The sequence below is a fragment of the Pezoporus occidentalis genome, unplaced genomic scaffold (genome assembly GCF_034315485.1).
Source record: "Pezoporus occidentalis ecotype Australia unplaced genomic scaffold, CSIRO_AGI_Poc_V1 ctg389, whole genome shotgun sequence".
Classification (NCBI taxonomy): domain Eukaryota; kingdom Metazoa; phylum Chordata; class Aves; order Psittaciformes; family Psittacidae; genus Pezoporus; species Pezoporus occidentalis.
This window is the reverse complement of record NW_026915712.1, coordinates 101,750-125,095: the sequence shown is the minus strand read 5'-3', so window position 1 is coordinate 125,095 and position 23,346 is coordinate 101,750. Positions and strand designations below refer to the sequence as shown.

Sequence of the window (23,346 nt, the reverse complement as noted above, 5' to 3'; positions counted from 1 at the left end):
CTGTAGGATGTGTGTGGCATCCCTCATGCCATGGCAGGCAGGGTGAAACTGCTCAGTGCTGATCCCGTTCTAAGCATCTGGGTTGGGTTCTTCCTGCGAAGCTCAGCGAGCAGTTACAAAACTCCTGAAGCTTTGGACACCCCGTTCCTGAACTCTTCTGGGATGTCTGGACTCAAGCAGTTCCCAGCGGTGTTACTGGCTGGAATTCCTTGTTGACATCTAGCTCACTTTTCTGGTAGTGTTTTATTTTAATCCGGAATACTCAGTAGAAGGAAACGATATTTCTACTTCTGAGGAATAACTGAAGCGAGCACAACCGAGCAGTTCTACAAAGGTGGTGTTTCTCTAAACCAATATCCTACAAACCTATAGCACCACTTACTACTGGAGTGCTTTTCTTCCCCTGCCCTGCTTTGAAGGCAAGAAAGGAGAAGGGGAAGTAGCTGATGGTGTGTCTGAGGCTGTGAGATGTTCTGCTCTCTAAATGAAGCTTCTTTAGAGCTTTTCTCAAGCATTCCTTACTCCAGTTGTCCAACAAGCATTTTGCGCCCTGGCCATAGCCAATCTATGTCTGCTCACACACTTGCTCACCTGAGTGCAGGTGAGGTGGTGTCAGTGGAGAAACCTCCAGAAGTGCCAGTTTCATCTCGGGGCACATGGCAATGGGAGGCTGTGGCTGGTGGGGAGGGAAGGAGGGCACTGGGATGGCTTTGCTGCCTGCCTCGCCCGTGCCGTGGTTCATTCTTGATGCTGCCTTTTGTTTTGGTTTTCTAACAGTGTGTTCTCTCTTCTCCCCTGCCCCACCACAGAGTTCTACCTTGTAAATACTGTTATTTGTATATACTGTAAATGATGACATCGGTGGGCACTAACCGAGCCCGGGGGAACTGGGAGCAGACACAGACACAGAGCCAGACACAGCACAAGCAGCGGCCACAGGTAAGGGCAGCAGCCATGGAAACCAGTTAGCTTGGAGGTGGAGACCTGCCACCTCTGCATGCGTCCTGCATGCTGCAGGATGCTGCTGGCAGAGCTGAGTTACCTGGGCAGCCACTGATGGTGGGGTTTCCACACCAGTGTCTGAGCTGAGGTTTGGGGTTATTTCCATCTGGCCATTCCCTGTTCACTTGAATGAATGCAGGTGGCTAAGAAGCCACCTGCAGTGGGTCTTGATGTTCCAGTGGTGCTCAGGTCTGCCTCAGAATGGAGATAGTTTAGGTGGTTATCCCTCGCCTGGTGAGTCCCTTTCTTCTGGACTCTCCTCACTCACTCCTCTTCCATCTCTCTCTCTGAAGCTTTCCTCTCTCTGACTCTTGCTCACACCTCCTCTTCATCCCACTGATTCCTTCCCAGAGACCTCAGGGAAGTGGAGTGGTCTTTGGAGGAAGGGTTGTTGGAAAGGTGCTGCTCTAATCCCGCTGTCTCTGCCTTCCATTTCTTCAGGCCACTGCGGAACAGATTCGACTTGCACAGATGATTTCAGACCACAATGATGCTGACTTTGAGGAGAAGGTGAAACAAGTGAGTGTGGAAAGTGAGGATGAGCCCTGGCAGGAAGGCAGAATCAATGTCAACTACCGTGACTGCCTGGGGGAGGTGGGAGGGACTCGGCTGCCGACTCCCTGAATTTCCTTGGACAGACTTCTTCCACAGAATGCAGGGAATGGTGTTAACCTGAGAAAAGGGGGAGTTTGGAAGCTGGTTGTGGTAACTCAGAAGTTCCAGCAGCAGTTACTTCTCATTGAGGGGGCATAATTCAGTTGTGAAGGCTGCAGGAGACTCCCAACTGCTGACACTTCTTTGAAAGATTTCTTGTTTGGGATCCATAAGAGATCCATAGAGACTTGGTGCCGCCTTGGTTTGGAATGTGCTGACCATGGTGGTGTCTCCTCTCCAGCTGATCGACATCACAGGCAAGAACCAGGATGAGTGTGTGATTGCTCTGCATGACTGCAATGGAGATGTTAATAGAGCCATCAACGTGCTGCTGGAGGGCAATCCGGACACGGTAGGATTGGGTTCTGTAAATCTGGTGAGGCCTAATTTAGTGTAACTGTGTATATGAAGGCAAGACAAATAGTCCTGTCTAGATAGCAAGAGCCATAATGACTGACTAGTTCCACAAGTAGCATGTGAAAGGTAACTGTGTACCGGCTTCTCAATGCTGCTCTCTGTAGGCTTGCACAGAACACAAGCGTGGCCAGCAGGCCCAAAAGAATGGAGAAGAAAATGCAATAAATCCTATTCCTTTTCAATCCAAGCACTTTGACAACAGTACAGTAGCATCTGTGTAAGCTTTCATGCTGCTGTGAGTATGGTTTAGTAAATCTGTGCAGAAAGAGAGCAACTCATGTCCTGTTACCTCAGGCTGTGTGACAGTCAGCTATAAGAAAGCTTTCCTTGAAGGAAAAAGCTGTACTGTGTGTAGGCTGATAGACTCTTCAAAACAAAGAGAAATTGGCCTGGAAAGGATTTTTCTGGAGATTCTTGTTATATCTGTAGCAAGTTTCAATAGGTGTGTAAGAATATGCATGTATTCACGTACTGCATTGCTCAAACAGTGAGTAACTTCCTTCATTGATCAAAGTGTGATTAATTTCTTTCCCCTCTGCAAATCTTCAGCATTCCTGGGAGATGGTTGGGAAGAAGAAGGGTGTCTCAGGACAGAAGGAGAGTGGCCAGACAGAACCCAGTGAAGAAAGCAAAGAGAACCGTGAGAGGGAGCGGGATTTCAGCAGACGACGTGGAGGGCCACCGAGGCGGGGCCGTGGTACCAGCCGTGGAAGAGAGTGTATGGACCTGCCCTTTCCTAACACCCCTCATTGTCACTGGTGCAAGGGACCTGAAGGGTCATTCAAAGGCAGTTTGTGCTACACAAAACCTGCTAGGAAAGCTGCTTGGGCAGACTCATCTCTGAGGAAAACCATCATTGTGTGTGTGAGCTGTCTAATGCTTCCCTGACTGAGATGATTCCTTGGGTGATACCCTCAATACCATCAGCTTAAATAATAGAAGTGAATGGGAGCTTTAGTCTGGACTTGAATCCTCCCTAAATCTTGACATTCTTTCATTGTTCTGTATTTCAGTTCGGGGTCAGGAGAATGGACTAGACGGTGGTAAGAGTGGAGGATCTTCTGGAAGAGGCACGGAAAGAGGGAGGCGGGGACGTGGCCGAGGCCGAGGTACACATGGGATCTGAGGTCAGAGGGAATGGGAGAGAAGAGTTACATCAGTGTGACTATCTCCTCCATGAGGTTTGAAAGGCTCTCTTATGGGAGGAGTTGCCAAACTGAAACCAAGTATTTGATTTTGCTCTTCTTTGATTACACTCCTAGCCTGCATGTCACTTCCCATCTTAAGTATGCTAGAAAAAGTATCTAGTTCTTACATCCCATCCCTGGAGCTGAAAAAAGATAGGGCCACTTTGTACAAAAGTGAGAAGTTAAACCCTAAGGTGACTATTTGGCCGATGGGCCAGTTGCGTGTTAGCACCAGAACCTGGCTCCTCCTCATTCTTGCCCATGTATCTGAGCACCTTTCCTGTGCAAACACTTGGCTTGGGTTTTAAATACTCAGTAGCAGAAATTCATTTTTTCACCAAATCTGGGCTGCTGAGGACACATGATGCAGAAATCAGAACCTGGGGGCCACTGCTTGTGGTTTGTGCCAGCTGGAAACCTTATCTGAGCCCGAGCTCATGCATCATTAAATTCTACTGCCAGGGAGTTGAGGTCATCCCCGGCAGTATAAAGACGCCGCTGGAAATCCCAACAATTAGGGAAGATCCTCACCACTTGCATGTTGTGGGGATCAGAGCTCCAGATGGTGTTCAACTGCTGCTTTGCCCCGTGATGCAGAGCCAAGGGAGATGCTCAGCAGTGTGTGTGTGTGTTCTACAGGTGGCTCTGGAAGGCGAGGGGGAAGATTTTCTGCCCAAGGCATGGGGTAAGTTTCACTGTACAAAGCACAGCAAAGATACAAGTCTTTGTGCATCATTTGTGGTCCCATTTTCCTTTGTTAATAAAGCCAAAACTGGAGAGTGCTAACTTCAGTGAGGAATGGCTGGTGTAGCTGCAGCAGCTCTCTGCTGAGAGAACTGGGAGATGTGGTATGGGGTGAATAAAATCAGTTGCTTGGGGAAAGGGAGTAAAAACTTCCATCCTCTTGCTTCTCACAGGACCTTCAACCCAGCTGACTATGCCGAGCCGGCAGGCACAGATGAGAGCTACAGCAACAGCAACACATGGAACAACACGGGCAGCTTTGAGCCAGATGATGGCACAAGTAAGTGCTCTTCATACTCTGGCTTGTGGTTAGGTGGTAGGTGGACTTTGTGCCCATGTAGTTGCACTAAAGAGGTTCTGGGTAGGTCTTTGGCTCAGGAATACAGAAAGGGGTTGTTGGTTCAGAGGTGGATTTCAGTGATGCTGTTTCTTTGCGCCCAGAGGAGCCTTTGCATCTGTTAGGGTGACCACCTTGGAATTTGGGAGCTGGATGATTGTTCTGATGTGAGTTACAAAGTATAGTGTAATTACTCAGGGTTTAGATGTCTTGCTCCCGATTATGAGATGGGGAGCATTCTTTCTTTCATGCTCAGCCTGCTGGAGCTGGTTGAAAAGAACTCTTCATTGCTTCCCTGTTTGAAGCAAAGCAGTTTGTGAGCACAGATCTGCCCTGGCACATTCCCTTGCCCTGGAAAAAATGGTACTCTTTTTGTTTCAAGTATGCCCACTTTTGTAAGGCACAAGTGAACTCAGGTTTTGCAGTGTGGTAACTGGACAGAGTCGCAAGGGACAATCCTTAATTGTAAGTAGTCAGCCTGGGGGTTTGAGGAGGTTTGGAGCTTGTTGGGTTGGTTTTTTTTATGGAGCAGTCTTGCACAAACTGTTTTTCCATGAGTTTTGAGCATTCAAGTAAATAGCACTTACTCATTATAAGAGGCTTTCACAATAGAATTCATGTTGCTTTAGGCCACTTCTGTATTTCTTGTAGTTACTGAAAAGCTGATAGCTTTGGAAAGAGACAGAATCCCAGCCTGATTTGTGTTGGAAAGGACCTTCAGCTCATGCAGTTCCAACCCCCAGCCATGGGCGGGGACACCTCACACTAGACCGTGTTGACCAAGGCTCTGTCCAGCCTGGCCTTGAACACTGCCAGGGATGGAGTAATTTACTACTTCTTTGGGTGAGCTGTGCCAGTGCCTCACCACCCTGTAAATAATACTGTAAACGGAGTTGTAAATACCAGAGGGAGTAGTGCAGGCAGGAGCCAAGGGCAATGGGTACACTTGGTTTGGGAGGAAAAAGGGATGGGAGCAAATGAGCTCCACATGCTGGAAGTTTAACTGGTGTGAACAGCCTTTTGTGAGGTTGGCCTTGGTTTTGTGTGTTGGTGCTCAGTGGAACTGTGGAATTAGAGCATGGCTGGGGGGATTGGGGAGATTTCTGATGGAACAACTCCAACTTGCTGTAGTTCTCCAATGCAGTTGCACCCTGCGAGGTCTTGTAGTGTCCATTTCCATAGCCATGGGCATCTCTTGGCAATGCCAGTATCCACAGGTAAAATGTGACCAGTGCACATGGGCAGTAGAACTCCCCTGCCCTTCTGGAAGCCAGAATTTCACTCGTTGTCTGTCTTTTTGTCTTGTTTTGTTTTTTGTTGTTTCAGGACTTGATTTCATTGGGGGTGAGGGGGCAAATTATCCCCGAAAATTTGACACTGCTCCTGGTACGATACCTCCAGGTGCATCAACTGCCCCGGATACTTCTCCTTTATAGCTTGTTTCAAACCCAAACCTCAAATATCTGTGGATATATCATCCTCCTCTCTCTTCACTTGCTGATTTTAATGACTATTTGACGTTTGTTCTGACTGCTTCTACTAATGCTGACACCTTGAATGTAAACTGGGAGAGGTTAACCCAAATTCGGGTGGGAGGAGGGATTTAGGTATATTTTAACTTCAGCCACTGCTTCTCAGTACCCAGAGCAGCTCCGTGTCCATAGCACTGATGACAGAGCATCCCACCAAGGGGAGGAGGCATGAGGCAGCTTAGCCCTGTTCTCTTTGTCTCACATTCAGAAAGCCATGGCTTGCTGTTGTCCTCATGCCATTTGGTTCTGCAGCCATCACTCCACTGCCCTCCCTGCTATGCTTCTGCTCAGGGACAGACACTGCTGCAAGGGGAATTGCTCTGGTTAAAGCAACTATCTCAGCGCTTTGCCTCTGCTTATGGCTGCCTCTGGGGGACCGATGTGCTTGCTGGCTGTTTTGGCATGCTCTTGCTGCCCAGCTGCTGTTCTTCCTCCAAGCAGACCTGCCCTGCACTTGAAGATGACAGTGGATTTGGAGGTCACCAGGATGATTGATGGCAAAGCTGCCCAGTGCCTGTGCACTCTCTTTCCTCCTCTTGCACTTTTATGGAATCATAGAATAGTTAGGGTTGGAAAGGACCTTAAGATCATCTAGTTCCACCCTTCTACTGTGGGCAAGGATGTCTCACACTAGACCATGTCACCCAAGGCTCTGTCCAGCCTGGCCTTGAACACTGCCAGGGATGGACCATTTGCCACTTCTTTGGGCAACCTGTGCCAGCACCTCAGCACCCTCACAGGGATGGTTCCTCCTGATGTCCAACCTGAACTACTCCTGTTTACATTTGAACCCATTACCCCTTGTCCTATCACTATAGTCCCTGATGAAGGGTCCCTCTCCATCATCCTTCTAAGCCCCTTTCATGCCTTATGAAGCAAAAAGACACCTATAAATTGATCCGGTTTGCCTTATACCCACCAAATCCCATAAGAAGTGTCCATAAGAAGTGTCCATAAGAAGGCCAAACCCACGTTGGACTAATGTCTCCTCCATGAAACTTGAGGTCTGGAACTCAAGGCTAAAGGCCCTTCTGGAGGAGCAGGTCAGGACAGGAGGAGGAGTGTTGAGGCTGTAAAGTCTTTTGCAGGGCCCTGGAGGCTGCCATACTTGGAGTGCTGCTGTTGCTTTGGAGCATCTCCTGGTCCTCACCTCTGGGTTAATCTTTAACTGGGGCAGGCAGCACAAGGTCATCTGCTCCAGTGCTGCCATTATGCTTCTGCCAGGCTTTTCCTTTGTTTGGATTTACATTCCTTTGAGGTGCAGAGTGTGGGATTTGGTTCTGTCACCCTTCAGGCCAGAGCAGGGAGCAGGTATCCAGTCACTGAGATAGCAGCAGAGCACTCTGGGCCCAGAGAGGAGCAAGCTGGTTGCTCATCTCACAGTTTACAATGAAGAGAGAATGAATTGGGGAAGAGGGGTATCATGAAGACACAATGGGATTTCTTTGCTTCAGTACATTTGTAATCGCAAATGCCTTTGGACTTTTAGCTTTTTCCCCCTTTTCCTGGTTTGAGGTGCTTACAGACCAGCTGCTCTTGGAAGGGCTTCCTGAAAGAAGAGAGGAGGGATTGCAGTTCAGAAGGTGACACTTCCAGAGTGGTGTTAGAAGAGTCAGGATGTTGCTTGTGTTGTAGCTCTCCCCTTGGAAGAGCCTGATTCAGTGTCTTTAAAAGCCTAAACACACTGTGCTGCTTAGGAAGCTTTCTGAAACAGTTCTGGCACATGCTGGTTCATTGATGGTCTTCAGTTTTTCATCTGTCCCTTTGTGTGCAAGGAGCATGAGCCACGCTGGATAGGTGTCCAGGACTCAGGAAGTAGACTTGGCAGGGAAGCCCCATCAATGGCTGCTCTTCATCTGCAGGATTTCCTTCTGCTTTTCAATCTGCTTTGCCGGTTTTCTCCTTTGCCCCATGCAAGCAAGACTAAGAGAGCCCTGTGTCATGTTCCTGCATGCACAGACTCTTCTTGGGGCAATTCTCCTGGCTTCCTGCTCTTCCCTCCCACTGACCCAGCTATCTCCAGTTCTGACTTCACCTCTTAGATAGGGGCTAAGCTGGGAGGATCTTGCTGTAAAGGAGCCTTCCCACATCTGCTGTGAGGGCAGACTATGCCTGCAGTGTTCTGGTTCCCCACGTGCTATGTTTTGATGCTGTAAAAGGCTTTCAGCTTATGAAAGGGCTGATGTCAACTTGTTCTGTCCTTGGAAACCTCTCCAGGATTAACCCTGCTGCTGGTGGTGACTTTTGCTGAGCTGCTTTCAAGTGGCTAAAAACAAGTTGCCCAAACAAGGGCTGGTTTTATGCTTGGAGTGGTTTAGGCTGTCAGATGCTCCTTTGCCCTCCTCCCAGACCAAATTGTAACTTGTAATCTAAGAGATTTGGGAGTCATCATGTAAGATTCAAAGTACTGTGGTTAAAGTATGCTGGAAGTGAGGGACAGAACAAGTTGAAAATGCAGCCAGGCAATCACTTGTTTTCCTGGTAAATTTTGCTCTCTTATGAACTGTGCTGGGCTGGATTGTGTCTGAAATCTCCTGCTTTTCTTCCTGATATTTTAAGATACTTCCTTGGAGCAGATCCCTGGAATCAATCAGAAAACATGGGAATTGCTTAGTCCCTTCAATTTTCCTTTCTGATTTGCATTTGTCTGTGCACAGGAGGTCTTGGCATAGGGAAGTTTTAACATACCTGGGGGGGGAAGATGAACCCTATGAATGGTTCAGTTGTCCCTGGGGTTTATAGAAACACAAAGTGAAGTGGGTGGTGAGTCCTTTTCAAGGGCCAGTGAAGGAGATGCTCTGTCTGAGCTGCTGGGGTAACACGAACTGCTTGTGGGTGCAGAAACTTGCAGCTACTGCAATACAAAGGGAACTCGGGAACATGGCACAAGGAGGTTGGGGGCGATGCCAGGGCTTCCTGAAGCTCAGCCTCCCTTTTTGGAGTTGGGGTGTGTGTTAATCCAGGTCTGCCAAGCCAGGGGTCCCTCTCTTTCAGCCCGAGCAAGGCAGAGGCGATGCCATCACAGTGCCTTGCCCATGAATTGTGGGTTGGGGTAAACTGCTTTACGTTGCCTGGTTGGCAATTAGAAATGCTCTCAGCTGCTTGTAAAGCTCCCCAATGCTTCCCTGCCTTTTGGAGGGAGAGCTTTGCTGCGTGCATAACTTCTCCCTGTTGTTACCCTTGTAGGTGCTTGGAGGGCAGCGACAGAAGAATGGGGCACGGAGGACTGGAATGAAGATGTAGGTACACTCCAGACCCCTTTCCTCCATGCGGCTGCTGACGTGTGCATACAGCAATGACAGGAACAGAAAGCCCAGCCTCCCCAAACTCCCAGTTTCAGGAGCTGTGATGAATAATTAAACATGCCTGCTTCAGAAGTAGGTGTGAAGTAGAGCTTGTCATAGGAGCCCAAGACGGGAAGGGATATGCTGGGCCATCAAGTATGGTCCTCTCATTTCCTGAATGATTTATTTCTTCCATAAGCTGGCCTGACTCCACACAGGATTCTTGCTCTGCTGCTCCAGTGGAGTGGCAGTTGGGGAAGGTTTGATCCGCACCCTGACTTGCTCTTTGGCACATCCCAGTGCTTTTTGTTCTCTACCTAACTTCTCCTGCAGGGGAGAACAGACACCGTTCACAGCTGCTTTCAATGCTTCCATGTCCATTTCTCCCGAAATAGGCTTCAGCCCCTCTCTGAATCAAGGCAGAGCTGCAGCTCTTGCAGATGGGAGCAGGGCTAGGTTTTAGTATTAGTTTTACTTGCCCATTTTTTGCTAATCCTACAGAATGAGCAAGAAGAGAAACCTTTTGCTTTCCAGGCACTGTGAAGGGCTCCTGCTGTATTTGGAGACACAAGCAGCTTCCCTGTCTGTTCAGTCAGGTCTCTGCTTGAAGAGAGCCTTTGGTAGCCCTTCTTGCCGTCAGTGTGTGTGATATGCTCCCAGGGGTTCCTGAGTTTGGTTTTAAGCTCCTGCAGTTTAGTTGCTGGCAGCTCCTCAGTCTGGAATCAAAGCTTTTCATATCCAGCAATGTTCCACGTCATTAAACCTCCTCTTCTTTCAGTGTTGAGCAATGTTCTTTTTCCTTCCATAATTGCAGTAGATCTCTTGGTCAGAACATCCAGGTGAGGCCAGGGTCATGGGAAGCCCACAGGGGTCTGTTTTCTTTGACTTCTCCAGCATTGCTTGCACCTCCCTGGGCAGTGGGGTTTGCAGTTCAGTGCTGTGTCAGTTCAGAGCAGCCAAGAGCCTGGCAGTCCTAGTGGATTTATGAACTACAGGACATTTATGGAAGGATCTAGGGGGTGTGTTTTGCCACTGGCAGAAGATTTGTGCACTTGCCTGAAAAGAAACAGATGAAATAAAAGCTGCTTCTGATGGGAGCCAAATGTTAGAGGAGTTGAAGTCTCAGCACTTGCATTTCTTGACTGTTTCTGTGGCTCAAGCAGTTTCGTGCTTTACTTGGAGTCCCAAGACACTGTCCTCAATGTTTGGATTCTTTTTCCCCTTTTCTATCTTGCAGCTGTCTGAGACGAAGATCTTCACTGCCTCCAATGTGTCTTCAGTGCCTCTGCCTGCTGAGAATGTGACAATCACAGCTGGACAGAGGTGAGAGTCCATGGCAATGCTCTTTATGTGGCACACAAAGACCAGAGCCATTTGCCATCTCAGACTAACCATTGCCAGCTGGCTAAAATGCAGCAGCTCTCACTAAGATGAGATGGATTTAAATGGAAAAGTTGAGTTAGGAGTTTCTGGGTCAATCCTGGATTGGAGTTTTCCTATGCTCTGTCCTTCTGAGGCTGCTACTGGCAGTGAGTTAATGTTCTGCAGATCCATTCAGTTTGTGAAGGCTATAACTTGGGAAGCTGAAGGTAGAATACTGCCGCAATGGAAGTGCAGGGCGGGGACAGAGCTTGTGTTAACCTCAGTGGGTATCTCCCTTCTTTACCCAGAATTGATCTGGCAGTCCTGCTAGGAAAGACGCCCTCTTCTATGGAAAATGAGTCGCCAAACCTGGAGTCATCCCAGGCTCCTTCCCTGGCCCAGCCGCTGGTTTTCAGCAATTCCAAGCAGAGTGCTATATCCCAGCCTGCCTCTGGGAACTCCTTCTCCCACCACAGCATGGTAAGGAAATATCTTAGGAATGTACGGGTTTCCCAGATATGCTCTGTCTGCGTTTGGGTAGAAGGAAGGAGACATTGGATGTGCATCAGGAATGGGCAGAGGCCTGTGCAGGTGCTGCTTTTTGTGTAACTTAAGCAAAAGAAATAGCAGTTGTGCGCTTACTGATGAGAATTCATGAAGGATTTTCCAAACCATCTCAGTGGTAAAGCCCAGTTTTCCTGGTGGTGTCTTTAGTGCCACCAAATGCATGGGAATAACTTAGGACATATTTAAAGAGCCCTTCCTTTGTAAGCCTCCATGACACTATGAAATGTCATGATGTGGGCAATGGGTAAGTGCACCTGCACCCCCATGCAAGAAAGGCTGTGAGAGAAGTACAAGCTCTCCTTGCCAGCTGTGTCTGAGTGCATCTAGAGCATTAAGCTGAGGCACCCAGTGAGAGGTATAGTGTGGGTGCAGAGTGTGCACAGTGAGGCACCCAGTGAGAGGTACAGTGAGGGTACAGAGTGTCCAGGCCTATGTTCAGAGGTGGATCTGTCCTCTGAACCAAGTTCCAAGCCAAGGGAGACACTGACTTTGTTATTGCCTTGTTGCAATTGCAGGTGAGCATGCTGGGGAAAGGGTTTGGAGATGTCGGAGAGGCCAAAGGCAGCAGTACCACAGGTTCTCAGTTCCTGGAGCAGTTCAAGACAGCCCAGGCTCTGGCTCAGCTGGCTGCTCAACACACCCAGCCTGGTGGGAGCACCACTGCTTCTTGGGACATGGGATCTACTCCGCAGACCTCATCTCTTGTGCAGTATGGTAAGGAACAGTGTGGTTCCCCAAAGGGGGGAGCACAGCAGAACTGTGATGGATTTAGTGAGGGCCAGATCACAAGTTCACAACCAAGTCAACTGTGCTGGAGAAATTAGAAGGACCATGGGTGCAAGTTTAAAGGAGTGAAATGCAATATAATGCGTGTGAGTCTTTCCCTATACCTCTTATACTTGGAGCCTCATGGTCATGGCAGCCAGCTTCAGGGCCAGGGATCTAGCATTCTTGAGATCCTCACTACTTCCTAATATAAAACTGTGTCCCAGGGAAGAGGTCTGAAAGCAGGTACCTGTGGGGAAGAGCTCGTGAATAGCACCACTTGGCAGTGGCATCTCGATGCTGACCTACTGGTATCATTTAAAGGAATGCAATTCTGGTGACTGTTCAGTGCCAAGAAGTAACTCTGGGCTGGTGTGAGAGAATAAACAGTATTTGAGAGGCTCCAGCTTTTCAGATGAGATGCTGAGCCCTGCTGCAGGCCAGTACTAGGGCCGTTTCTTTCAGCTTGTGTGTCTTGATATCTTGCTATAGGGAAATGGCTCTGGTTCAAGCCCTGTGCTAGTGATAGAACAAGTGACAGGACAAGAGGCAAGAGCCTCAAGCTGCTCCAGGGAGCTTTAGATGGAGAATAGGAGCAATTCCTTCCCCAGAGGGTGCTCAGGCATTGGTACAGACTGCCCAGGGCAGTGCTGGAGTCACCGTCCCTGCAAGTGTTCACACACCATGTAGATGAGGCCCTCAGTGCCATGGGTTAGTGGTGGCCTTGGCAGTGCTGGGAAGAGTTGGATTGGATGATCTTAAAGGTTTTTTCCAAGCTGGTTGATCCTCTGAAGTGTCAGAAGTTGATTTAGTTTTAAGGAAACAAACCCCCCTAACTCCACTCTTGTCTCCCCTGGTAGATCTCAAGAACCCAACAGACTCCTCCGTGCATAGTCCCTTCACCAAGCGTCAGGCCTTCACCTCAACTTCAACCATGATCGAAGTGTTCATGCAGGAGAAACAGCCTGTGGTGACTGCCTCCACAACCGTTCCAGCACCCTCCTCCTCCCCACTGCCCAGCAAAGCCAATCCTGTCCCTCAGATGTCCCCAGGCTCCTCGGACAACCAGTCATCCAGTCCCCAGCCAGCTCAGCAGAAGCTGAAGCAGCAAAAGAAAAAGGCATCATTAACATCAAAGGTGGGGATGGATGGTGGGGAAGGAGATGTTGTATTGTGGTAGAGATCCAGAACAATCCATAGGGGTTGGCTTGGCCTTACTGTTGTTAGGAAGTTGGGGTGGTGATGGAGAAAGCTTCCCTACCTGGGTTGAACAGGGCTGATGCAGATGATGCAAGCCTGGAACTACCATCATGTGCTGGGAAATGGGGATACTAAAGTCATTCTCTGTGATGATCCCAGAGGGTGACTGATCCTTTCTGCTGTTCCTTCCTTTGCAGATTCCTGCCCTTGCAGTGGAAATGCCTGGCTCAGCAGATATCTCAGGGCTCAACCTGCAGTTTGGGGCGTTGCAGTTTGGTTCTGAGCCTGTTCTTGCGGAGTATGAATCAACACCCACAACAAGTGCTGCTGTGAGCCAGGCTCAGAGCAACCTGTACACCAGCACAGCGAGGTGAGGGCTGGGCACGAGGAAGGAAACATGAATCTGAGCAGGTAGCTTTGGAAGGGTAGCTGGTCCCATAGACTTCAATTGTGCTGCATACTAGTAGACCCTTTCTGACTGTGCCATGGTCACAAAGGGGGGACAATGTATGCAAAAGCAAAGCCCAAGTTGCCAACAGACTCATTCAGGCAGCTGTCTGACTGATTGACCTGTGGTACTTGTACAGAAAACGGATGTTTCCTGCTGCAGTTAACTGTGCTGCCTGAAACACAGAAGAATCCCCAGTGCAACTGTTCCTTGTCCCTGGAGAACAGATTCGTGCTTTTGTCCTGCTTTTTGCCTGGCAAACCAGGGGACTGGAGCGATAGAACAAGGGGTGATGGGCTCAAACTGAAACACAGGAAGTTTGGGTTAGATACAAGGTAGAAGTTCTTCCCTGTGAGGGTGGTGAGGCACTGCCATCAGGGTGCCCAAAGAAGTGGTAAATGCTCCATCCCTGGCAGTGCTCAAGGCCAGGTTGGACAGAGCCTTGGGTGACATGGTATCCCTTGGGTGAAGTGTCCCTGACCATGGCAGGGGATTGGAACTGGATGATCTTAAGGTCCTTTCCAACCCTAACTATTCTAGGATTCTATGGTTCTATGAGTCTATGACACAGTGGAGTAGGTGTAGCTACGATGATCATACCTTTTCAAAGCAAAGCCCTCTATTGGGCTGACCCTTAGTATCTGGCCAGTCTCTTCAGTGCTTGGACCTGAGTGATGGCAGCTCATGAAATGTCATCTAGAGCACAAAAGTGTGTGAGGGAGAGCTGCAGCAAGGTGCCACCATCCTTCCATGGCCCTTTCCTGGGCATGTTTCGCTGCTTGGCTGCTTTGTGTGGTACTTTTATGCTGATGCTTGGGATTCTTCATTTTTAAGGTTGAGATGAAGTCTCCAGGATGAGCAGCTTCCAGCAGGGCTGTGCTGGAGGAAAACATTAACTCTTCTTGTTTGGTTTCTTCCTTAGCAGTGAATCTTCATCCACAGTTTCGTCCAATCAAAGCCAAGAGTCTGGTTACCAGAGCAGCACAATGCAGACAGCCACGTTTACCTCCCAGAACAGTGCTCAGGGACCACTGTATGAACAGAGATCCACCCAGACGAGGCGATACCCAAATTCCATCTCCTCCTCCCCCCAGAAAGATCTGCCCCAGGCTAAGGTAGGAGAAGAGCTTTGCTCACCCTTTGTGCTGAGTAAGCACAGTGTGTGAAGCTCTGGCTTGGGGGAAGCTAAGTGATGTATCAAGTGTTTCTGTGATCCTGCAAGCCTCACCACATGGTTTGTGAGAGCTACTACCAGAGCCCTTAGTTATGGAACTTCCCTGGGGCTGGGCCAGTGGGGTTAACAGTGGTTGATAGCAGGCCATGTGTCCTGTCATGCATAATTACCTTGTGCAGAGTGGCATTCAGGCTAAGGATTTAGTTTTGTCTTAAGGATTCAGTTCCTGCATGCTGCACACACATTCAGTAACAGCAGTTTTGGCTTGGGGATCTTGAGCCAATCTGGCTACCAGCAGCAGAGGAACTTCTTCCCCTGCTTGCTCAGATAGGCACTTGAGGGTCTTGCTGGCACTGGGCTGGTCGAACTTGGGACAGACCCCACACAGTGTGGTGACATGATGGTGAGGAGGGAGTCGGGGTGGGGGAGCTAGCACTAGACCTGCCTCAGGGAAAGGAGCTGCAATACCCAGTACTGTTTCTCTCTTCTTCCTCAGAATGGTTTCAGTTCTGTACAACCCACGCCGTTACAAACCACACAGGCTGTCGAAGGTAAGAGTCTCTCAGTGCCGTGGGTGTCCTGAGCCTCTTGTACTGCTCATATTCTTTGCTTCGAAAAGAAAGCAAAGTCTTTTGCCTGCTGGACTAATTGCTGCCACTTGGATTATTTCTTTGCCTTGAGATGTGCAGCTTTCAGCTGATGCATCCCTGAGATCCATGATGAGTCACTCACTGGTGATAATAATTTTCTCTTTGTGAAAGGGACCTCATCTAAAGGTCTTCAAGCTCTTTGCAGAGCTGATGGCAGTGCTGGGGTAAAGCGAGAAGTACAACACAGTTTGTGCTGTCACAAGTGTGTACCTAGCTGGCAGCAGTGAGGGAAACCCCGCATCTCCCTGCTTTGCTGATCCTCACCACTCCATTGCCTTCCAGGAGCTGTTGCTAATGCAAAGCTTTTGTTGACAGGTGCTACAGGCCCCACAGTGAAATCAGATTCCCCCTCTGCTCCCAGCATCACGCCTCTCAATGATGGGGTATCTGCATCCTCGTTGCTGACGACAGCCAGCCAACACTCAACAGCTCTGAGCAGCCTGAGTCACAGTGAGGAGCTCCCCAGTACGAGCAGTGCCCAGCTCAGCAGGTGAGCAAGCATGGCGGTTGGCTTTCTGAAGGAGCAGAACTAGAAGCAGGGATCTAAAGCAGACAACAAAGTCTGTCTCATGAAATAGGGAAGACCGACATAAATCATCCCATCTATGTAGGTGGGGAATGGGATCTGGGCTGGTGCTGCCAATGGTGAGTCTCATCCTTTGGCTTGACACCCTTTTATTCCTCCTTCTGCAGTACATTACCCACCCAGCAGAACAGTCTGTCCTCATCCACCTCCTCTGGGCGAACGTCAACTTCAACTCTTCTGGTGAGTCTGGGTGTGCTCTAGTGCTGTGTACCCCCACTGGCACAGGGTCTGCAGTTGTGACAAGAGCTATCAGGCTGCTGGTTGTTCTGCTGGAGTTTGGATGTTTTATGGAGAGGACAGGGGGTTATGTCAGAACACTGTCCGGACACCTCTGTCTCGAGGCTTTTGACACCTTGCCTGTTTCAGGTGTAACATCAGCTGCTTCTGAGGCTGTAGCAGCTCTTGAATGTGCTGCAGATTTACAACCAGGTGTCAGAGTAAACTGGCAGCTGCTGAATTGCCACTGTTCAAGTGTGTGTTCTGCTGGAGCTCCTTCAGTGCAGAGTCCCTGGGCATTGGCTTCTGCAGCAGTGTCAGCCTCTTGCTGCAGATGCGGTGCTCAACCCTGCTTCTTCAGCAGACAGACATGTTGGGACACAGCCACATGCGAGGCTCAGAAAAATTAGGGGTTGGCTGCTGTCAGGACTTGGGACTTAAGGCAGATGCAAAGCAGGTTTCTTTGTAGCCTGCAGCAGCCAAGTTCATTGCAGGCTCTCACAATGGCCAGGTGCAGTGTCCTGCAGTGTTTCTGCACTCTGTTCCAGCTGCCTGGCCCCCTGACTCTTCTCCCTTCCTTCCCTAGCACACAAGTGTGGAGAGTGAAGCAAGCCTCCATTCTTCTGCTAGCACTTTCTCCACCTCCTCCAGCACAGTGTCAGCTGCCCCACCAGCCGTAAGCGTTTCCTCCAGCCTCAGCAGTGTCAGCAGCCTGGGCCTCAGCCTCAGTAGTAACTCCACGGTGACAGCCTCAACTCGCAGCTCAGTCGCAACAACATCAGGTATTTTCCTGGGTACTGCTGAACAGGATAAGGGGACGGGGACAACGAGAGGCAGCTTCTGCTGTTTGCTTCACTGGGCAACTTCCTGTTCCTTTTTCCAGGAAAAGCCCCTCCCAATCTCCCTCCTGGAGTCCCACCGTTGTTGCCTAATCCTTACATCATGGCTCCAGGGCTGCTACATGCCTATCCGGTGAGTGGGACAACCAGCTCTTTGTAGTCATGTCATGCCACTAGATCCCTCCTAGCTCTGTCTTCAGCTAGCAGGAAGGGATGTAGGATAGTCAGGAAACAAAAACAGCAGCACAGAAGGACTGCCTTGGATGGGAAGAGTCAACCTGCTGTGTTCCATAAAACCTGCTGTTTTCCTGCATGTTCGCCATAGTAACAGAGGAAATCCATGTACCTATGGGGGTAAACATCTGTAATTCTGGTCACCCCAGAGCAGATTCTGTGTCTGCCTCTACAGCCTCCCCATCCTTTGGGGAGCAACAGACCTTGGTCAGAGCACAGCTCAGGAAGGTGTGGAGCTGTATTAGCAGCATGGCATACAAAGGCCGCACAGTCAGAGCAAGGGTGGCGACTGCCACAAAATCACAACCCTTTTCTGAAGATAAGGACAGATTTTGGTGTTGGAATAATCTCTAGAAGAACACTGTCAGTGCCTTTGTGGTCTGGAGCACTGTGCTGGGTGTTGGTGCTCACTCCTCATTTGAGCAGCACATAAAAGGGTTCTTGGCAGTGTCAGTCTGATGGTGGTGAATGATGGCTGCCTGCACCTTGGTAATTGTGTAGCCTCTGCTCATCTGCTTCTGGCTTTTTCTCACATTTATCTAAATGCTTAATCTAAAATGAGGTAAGTGGCTTTATCTAGTGTGTGTCCCTAATGTCATCTCCTGCTCTTTTTCTAGCCACAGGTCTATGGATATGATGACTTGCAAATGCTCCAGACAAGATTCCCGTTGGTGAGTACAGGGACTTGCTGCTTCCACTGGTGCTGCTGCTTTGGGTGTGCAGACAGGTTAGGCTGTGAGATAGTCCCAAGGAGCTGACAAAGGAGTGCTGATTGGATGCTCCTGTGCAGTAGTGAGTTACTCAGCTGCTGAGTAACATCTGGGGAGTTAGGAGCACTGGTTGGTCACACTGCTGGTGGGACTAGGGAATGCAGAGCTAGAGCACTGTTCTGCTTGCCAGTGGTGCAATGAGCTGTTGTAGAGACTTGCCTCTGAGCCTTGAAAGAGGCAGTGACCAAATAATGAGAATGGGTTTATCAAGCAATGCCACATGTGTCCCTCGTGCTGTGGAGGGGAAAGTCCAGGCACTTTCAGGACTTGCATACCAGTAGACCTTATCTGGTTATTCTGATAGCCAGATGAGGGGGATGGTGCATGCTAGAAAGAAGCTGGGGTTGCTGTAAGCTGTGATCAGCTTCCATGTGGCTGATTGAACTGCAATACTCCAACATGTTTAGTGGCTGCAGTCCAGAAATTCCTCTTTTCCAAAAGATCCTGCATTGCATCTTGGGACTGAGCTCATCAAACTTCTTTGGTTTTTATCCTTCAGGATTACTACAGCATCCCATTCCCTACACCCACCACCCCACTGACTGGAAGAGATGGCAGCCTGAGCAGCAATCCATACTCTGGTAAGAAAAAAGCCTGTTCTGCTTGCATATCCCATTAGGTGTTTGTGCTGCTGGTTCCTGGTTTCCTATGCCAGTGCCTTCACCAGCTTCCTGCACTGCCTTTGGTCTGGAGCATGTTTCTCAGCACTTAAATTCTTGGTTCTCTCACCAGACTTGGTAGGTGCATTTCCTCACACTGCAGAGTCCCAGTGGGCAGAGCTTGTGCTGAGCTTTCAGGTGCTTTAGGAATTGTTGCACTCCATGAATGGATCTTTTCCCAGCACCACTTCTCCCTCCCCTGCTTCAGCAGGAGCTTGGTTGTGCAGAAGTGCTTGTGCTCAACATACTGAGGCTGAAATGCCCAGCTCGGGATGCAGCACTGCTGCATGTGTAATTTACCATGTTTATGCCTATACTGGATTCACTTGGGAGCTGGAAATTCACTGTCTTGCTGTGTGAGAGTGTTTGCATGGAGGAGCCAAGCAGGGGCTCCTAAAGAGCAGCCAAGAGAGTTTCCCAGAGCCCTGCACCCAAGCCCTCAGGCAATGCCCAGCCTGGGAAGGGAGATACCGGAGCTGCTGTGAGCTGCTGGGCCCTGTTTGATTCAGTGCCATCAGCGAGAGAGGAGGTGTGAGCCCTGATGTAAATAGGGGCCATTCACACATCCTCAACTGGGAGATTCTACTCTCCTCTTCATGGAAGAGCTGTTTGCAGGTAGGACGGAACCCCTAGGCTGCTGCCCTGGCCTGAGGTCTAGCTCTGGAGGGAGCTGAGTTGTCTTCAAGGCTGCTGCTGGCTCAGGGAGAGCTCTAGCATCTGGACTCTGTTGTGGTTTATCCAATACCAGATCACAGGCTCACATCAGGCAGTGCAGCACTGTAGCTGCTTTGGGCTTCCCTTCCCCTCTGAAGTCCTCCTCTCAGGGATGAGGACAGCAGTTACCAGCTCATCAGTGTGCAAGAGTCTGAGGGCTACTAGGGGTGAAGTCCTTAGTAGCTGCAGGATGGGGATTTCTTCAAGTCACTGTTGATCAGAAAGGTGGGCCCCGTTTGGGCTGAGCTGCAGTGGGCCAGGAGTTTCCTTCAGTCTCTTCTCATCTTCTGTATTCCAGGTGACTTAACCAAATTCGGCCGAGGTGATGCCTCTTCCCCTGCTCCTGCAACGACTCTGGCCCAGCCCCAGCAGAGCCAGACCCAGACCCACCACACCACACAGCAGACGTTCCTGAACCCGGCGCTGCCTCCTGGCTACAGTTACACCAGTCTGCCCTACTACACAGGGGTACCAGGGCTCCCCAGCACCTTCCAGTACGGGCCCGCCGTGTTCCCTGTGAGTTCCGCAGGGGCAGGCAGTGGGATTTGGGCAGGAGGGGCAGTACAGAGAGGCCCCTCCTTACTCTGCTGCTCTCCTTCCTGTAGGTTGCTCCTACCTCTTCCAAGCAGCATGGTGTGAATGTCAGCGTCAATGCATCAGCAACCCCTTTTCAGCAGCCCAGTGGCTATGGCTCTCACGGATACAGTACTGGTAAGAGACCCAGCATCTACCTCAGCAGCAGGCACTGACACTGCAGTTCCCAGTCTCTGGTCATCTAAGGGGACTGCTGTCTTGCACTCTGTGCCTTCCACTGTGCCCAGCAGTTGAATGGGTTGGGCCTTGTACTTATATCAGGGGCTTTTCTTCTTTTTACTGCCTGTGATCAATAGAACAATAATTGTCAAAGATTGGAGCCTGGGAACTGGATTGACTCCTGTGTTGGGCAGATCCATGGTTCGTAGAGAAGTATCCTTGATTCAGAGATTTGAGGAGGTCACGAACCTGCTGCTTGTCTCAGTACTAGTGTCACTGGTTAATGTCTGCCTGGATTTGGGTCCCTCTTCCAGCCTTTAAATGCTTTTACTACATTAGAGCACTTCTGTAAGCGGCGAGGAGAAGCAGACAGGCCAACCCAATATGGGTGATAAGCAACTTCTAGTTTATTTGTGACGCAGTTCACACATATATAGGAGTGGTAGTATTCAGCACTCCTTCTTGGCATAACAGTATTGGTTAGCCCCCACAGCTTCCTCCACATTCTCCTCCCAGGTCCGGTCTCTGGCCACCTGTGGGGGCCACCCCCTGCCTTGCTTGCACAGTCCTCCAGAACTCTATGGTTCTGCTCTTAGAGTCATTCTGCAACACACTTCAAGACAGTTTTCCCTTTGCGAAGCTATTTCAGCTCTCTCCCAACTCACTGGTGCTGAGGCTTTCAAACCTCTTTCATTTCAGCACCTTTTCTGGGCCTTAAATGACTGCTGAGGCTTTCCTGTGTTCCACCACCTTTGAAAACACAGGCTGTGTGCCACTGTTGCCAGTTGCTGCACCAACTGTCCCAGCCCACAGCTGAGTCCCCTTTACATGCAGTTGCCTGTTTGACACCCAAGGAGCTCTCTTGCTGCTCTGCTGTATGCTCGGAGCTTGTTTTCTCATGTCTGCTGCATCCCCTACAGCTTTTCTCAGAGTTGCTGTTTTCTGGGCTCTTCAAGAACATGCATTTCTCTGGGTGGCAGCAAGAGGCATTCAGAAACTGCTCATGTCCAGAGTAAAAAAACTTCACTGATACAGGCCCTTTGCAGCTTGGCCTCACCAAAACCCTGCTGCCCAGGATGTGTCTGTCTCTAGCTGTTCCCTGACTGCAAGCCACTAGAGCTCTTCACCACCTCTTGCTGGTGTTAGCATCACTCACTTGCCTTTCCTTCTCCCCAGGTGTATCTGTGACATCCAGTAACACAGGAGTGCCGGACATCTCGGGCTCTGTCTACTCCAAAACTCAGGTTAGTGTCTGCAGTGTGCACAAGGAAGCCTCCCTGGGCAATGAGGTCTCTTCCCCTTGGAGCAGCCAGCTGGGGAGAAGGGAAAGGCCCTTCCAACCTAAGGCAGCTCCAAGCCCAGAAAGAGCCATAGGCAGAGCTTCTGCTCCACACACTGACTTGTGGAGCTGGGAAGGGGCACGCTGCTAGCCTGGGACAGGGCAGTGCCGCCCATCACCCAGCCCTCATTCCATCATTGGCATCTCCTCCTCAGCAATCCTTCGAGAAGCAGGGATTTCACACTGGAACCCCGGCAGCCTCCTTCAACCTGCCTTCGGCGCTGGGCAGCGGCGGCCCCATCAACCCTGCGACAGCGGCAGCCTATCCCCCCACCCCGTTCATGCACATCCTGACCCCCCATCAGCAGCCCCACTCCCAGATCCTCCACCACCACCTGCAGCAGGATGGGCAGGTAAGCGGCTTCCCCAGCCCCCGGCCTTTGCTGGGGTATCTCCTAGGGCTTCCCCCCCCACCTCCCCTGGCCCCCCCTCTCCCTCCCCCCCCCACGCCCTGCGGCGGACACACGTGAACACGCGTGACACACACATGCTCACACCTGCACATACACACAGGGCCGAGCAGAAGATGAGGTGAGGAAGGGCCGGGGTGTGCTCTGCTGGGGGGTCCTCAGCACAGCCCCCTTGCTGCCGGGCTGGACCAGGTAGGGTCGGGTAGTGCCCCTCCACGCAGACATGCCTGGTCTGCCCTGAGCTCCCCCATTCCTCTTCAGGCCAGCAGCAAAGGGGTTACTTGCCACAGCCACAACCCCGCCGTAGCTTTCAGGTCTAACCATGGATTTCTATTGTCATAGTTTGTCCCTTTATTTTTACATATCCTGGTACTGCAACAGCTTCCATATTTGCAGATGATACTGTGCTGCCAACGCCAGCAGGAAGATCAGGTAATGAACCTCTCTGATAATGCATTGCACTTGCCCTGGGGTCTCCCCCTGCCCCTAAGGCCCCCCAGGCTCACGTAGCCCCTTTCTTCTCCCCCGTTGGCCCTTCCAGGCAAGGAGAGAGGCCCTCAGGCAGTATGTGCACACACACACACCCGCGCGCACAGACACACACCCCTGCTCTAACCTTTTCCCCACCTTTCCCCTCCCTCCCTGCCCTGCAGCAGCCCCCACAGAGCCGCAGGGGCCCTCGCTGCCTGCGCTTCTGCCGTGGTGCTGCTCTGGAGGCAGGCGCAGAGCAGAGGGAGGGTCCTGTGGCTGCTGCGGCTCTGTGAACAACGCCGCGCGGGGCCAGCAGCACCCGTGGCTCAGCACCCTGCAGAGCAGCCTGGGATTGGGACCCCAGAGGTGACAGTGCCGATTCCCCTCTCCATAACCACACACTTCTCCTCCCGCAGAGCGGCTCCGGACAGCGCAGCCAAGGCAGCTCCATCCCTCAGAAATCCCAGGCCAACAAGTCTGCCTACAACAGCTACAGCTGGGGAGCCAACTGAGGACGGGGCCACCCTCGCCCTCCACTCGCTTCTGGAAGAGCATCCCACCAAGCCTGACACCGAAGGGTCCTGGGGAGGAGTGGTTGGTGGCGGGGCAGCCCGAAGCCCACAGCCCCCAGCAGGCCTAGCCAGCAGCCGCCTCCTCTGTCTTCAGCCACCTTTTCCTCTTGTATGTAATATAGAATTTGTATTTTTTCTCTCTTTTTTTTTTTCTCCCCTTTACTCCCTTCTCTCTGCATTCAGCCTCCGAACCGTTTGCCGTAGGGGCCTTTATTGGTTTTGACTCCTTTCTTTCCCCCTCCCCTCCACCTCCTGCTGCCCCCCAGAACCTCTCGGATCCAAAGGAGTGGAAGCTGCAAGTCGCCTACAGCAACCCCCCCTTATTATTAGGAAATAAGAACAGTAATTGATATGAACAGCATTGTAAGATGAATTAGTTGAAGTGGTTTTCTTTTTTTTTTTGTACCGTGTTCTAAATTTAATGGATAAATGTGTCTTGTATATAAAAACAAAAACCCCA

General features: G+C 50.6%; 1 protein-coding gene and 1 non-coding gene across 15 annotated transcripts in view; both read left to right on the top strand.

The window, feature by feature from the left end:
• Positions 1 to 23,346, top strand: part of UBAP2L (ubiquitin associated protein 2 like) — a 26,216-nt gene extending 2,870 nt beyond the window's left edge. For 2 of the 14 annotated variants that reach the window (XM_062632294.1, XM_062632295.1), the window contains exons 2-29: positions 810 to 939; positions 1,444 to 1,521; positions 1,898 to 2,008; positions 2,623 to 2,791; positions 3,087 to 3,182; positions 3,900 to 3,945; positions 4,178 to 4,284; positions 5,668 to 5,742; positions 9,060 to 9,112; positions 10,395 to 10,480; positions 10,828 to 10,999; positions 11,602 to 11,800; positions 12,712 to 12,989; positions 13,249 to 13,421; positions 14,422 to 14,614; positions 15,170 to 15,224; positions 15,639 to 15,813; positions 16,017 to 16,089; positions 16,712 to 16,907; positions 17,009 to 17,097; positions 17,816 to 17,869; positions 18,468 to 18,549; positions 19,640 to 19,857; positions 19,947 to 20,052; positions 21,271 to 21,338; positions 21,589 to 21,786; positions 22,225 to 22,275; positions 22,731 to 23,346. In XM_062632294.1, coding sequence (XP_062488278.1) covers positions 850 to 939; positions 1,444 to 1,521; positions 1,898 to 2,008; positions 2,623 to 2,791; positions 3,087 to 3,182; positions 3,900 to 3,945; positions 4,178 to 4,284; positions 5,668 to 5,742; positions 9,060 to 9,112; positions 10,395 to 10,480; positions 10,828 to 10,999; positions 11,602 to 11,800; positions 12,712 to 12,989; positions 13,249 to 13,421; positions 14,422 to 14,614; positions 15,170 to 15,224; positions 15,639 to 15,813; positions 16,017 to 16,089; positions 16,712 to 16,907; positions 17,009 to 17,097; positions 17,816 to 17,869; positions 18,468 to 18,549; positions 19,640 to 19,857; positions 19,947 to 20,052; positions 21,271 to 21,338; positions 21,589 to 21,786; positions 22,225 to 22,275; positions 22,731 to 22,826 — 3,387 coding nt within the window. In that variant the 5' untranslated portion in view covers positions 810 to 849 and the 3' untranslated portion in view covers positions 22,827 to 23,346. Of the gene's footprint in view, positions 1 to 809; positions 940 to 1,443; positions 1,522 to 1,897; positions 2,009 to 2,622; positions 2,792 to 3,086; positions 3,183 to 3,899; positions 3,946 to 4,177; positions 4,285 to 5,667; positions 5,743 to 9,059; positions 9,113 to 10,394; positions 10,481 to 10,827; positions 11,000 to 11,601; positions 11,801 to 12,711; positions 12,990 to 13,248; positions 13,422 to 14,421; positions 14,615 to 15,169; positions 15,225 to 15,638; positions 15,814 to 16,016; positions 16,090 to 16,711; positions 16,908 to 17,008; positions 17,098 to 17,815; positions 17,870 to 18,467; positions 18,550 to 19,639; positions 19,858 to 19,946; positions 20,053 to 21,270; positions 21,339 to 21,588; positions 21,787 to 21,946; positions 22,036 to 22,224; positions 22,276 to 22,730 lie in introns of those variants that run through there. The other 12 variants (XM_062632300.1, XM_062632299.1, XM_062632297.1 and 9 more) reach the window with 12 other exon arrangements.
• Positions 18,236 to 18,371, top strand: LOC134170689 (small nucleolar RNA SNORA58). Its single transcript, XR_009967334.1, has one exon. It is a non-coding gene; the product is annotated as a small nucleolar RNA SNORA58 (small nucleolar RNA).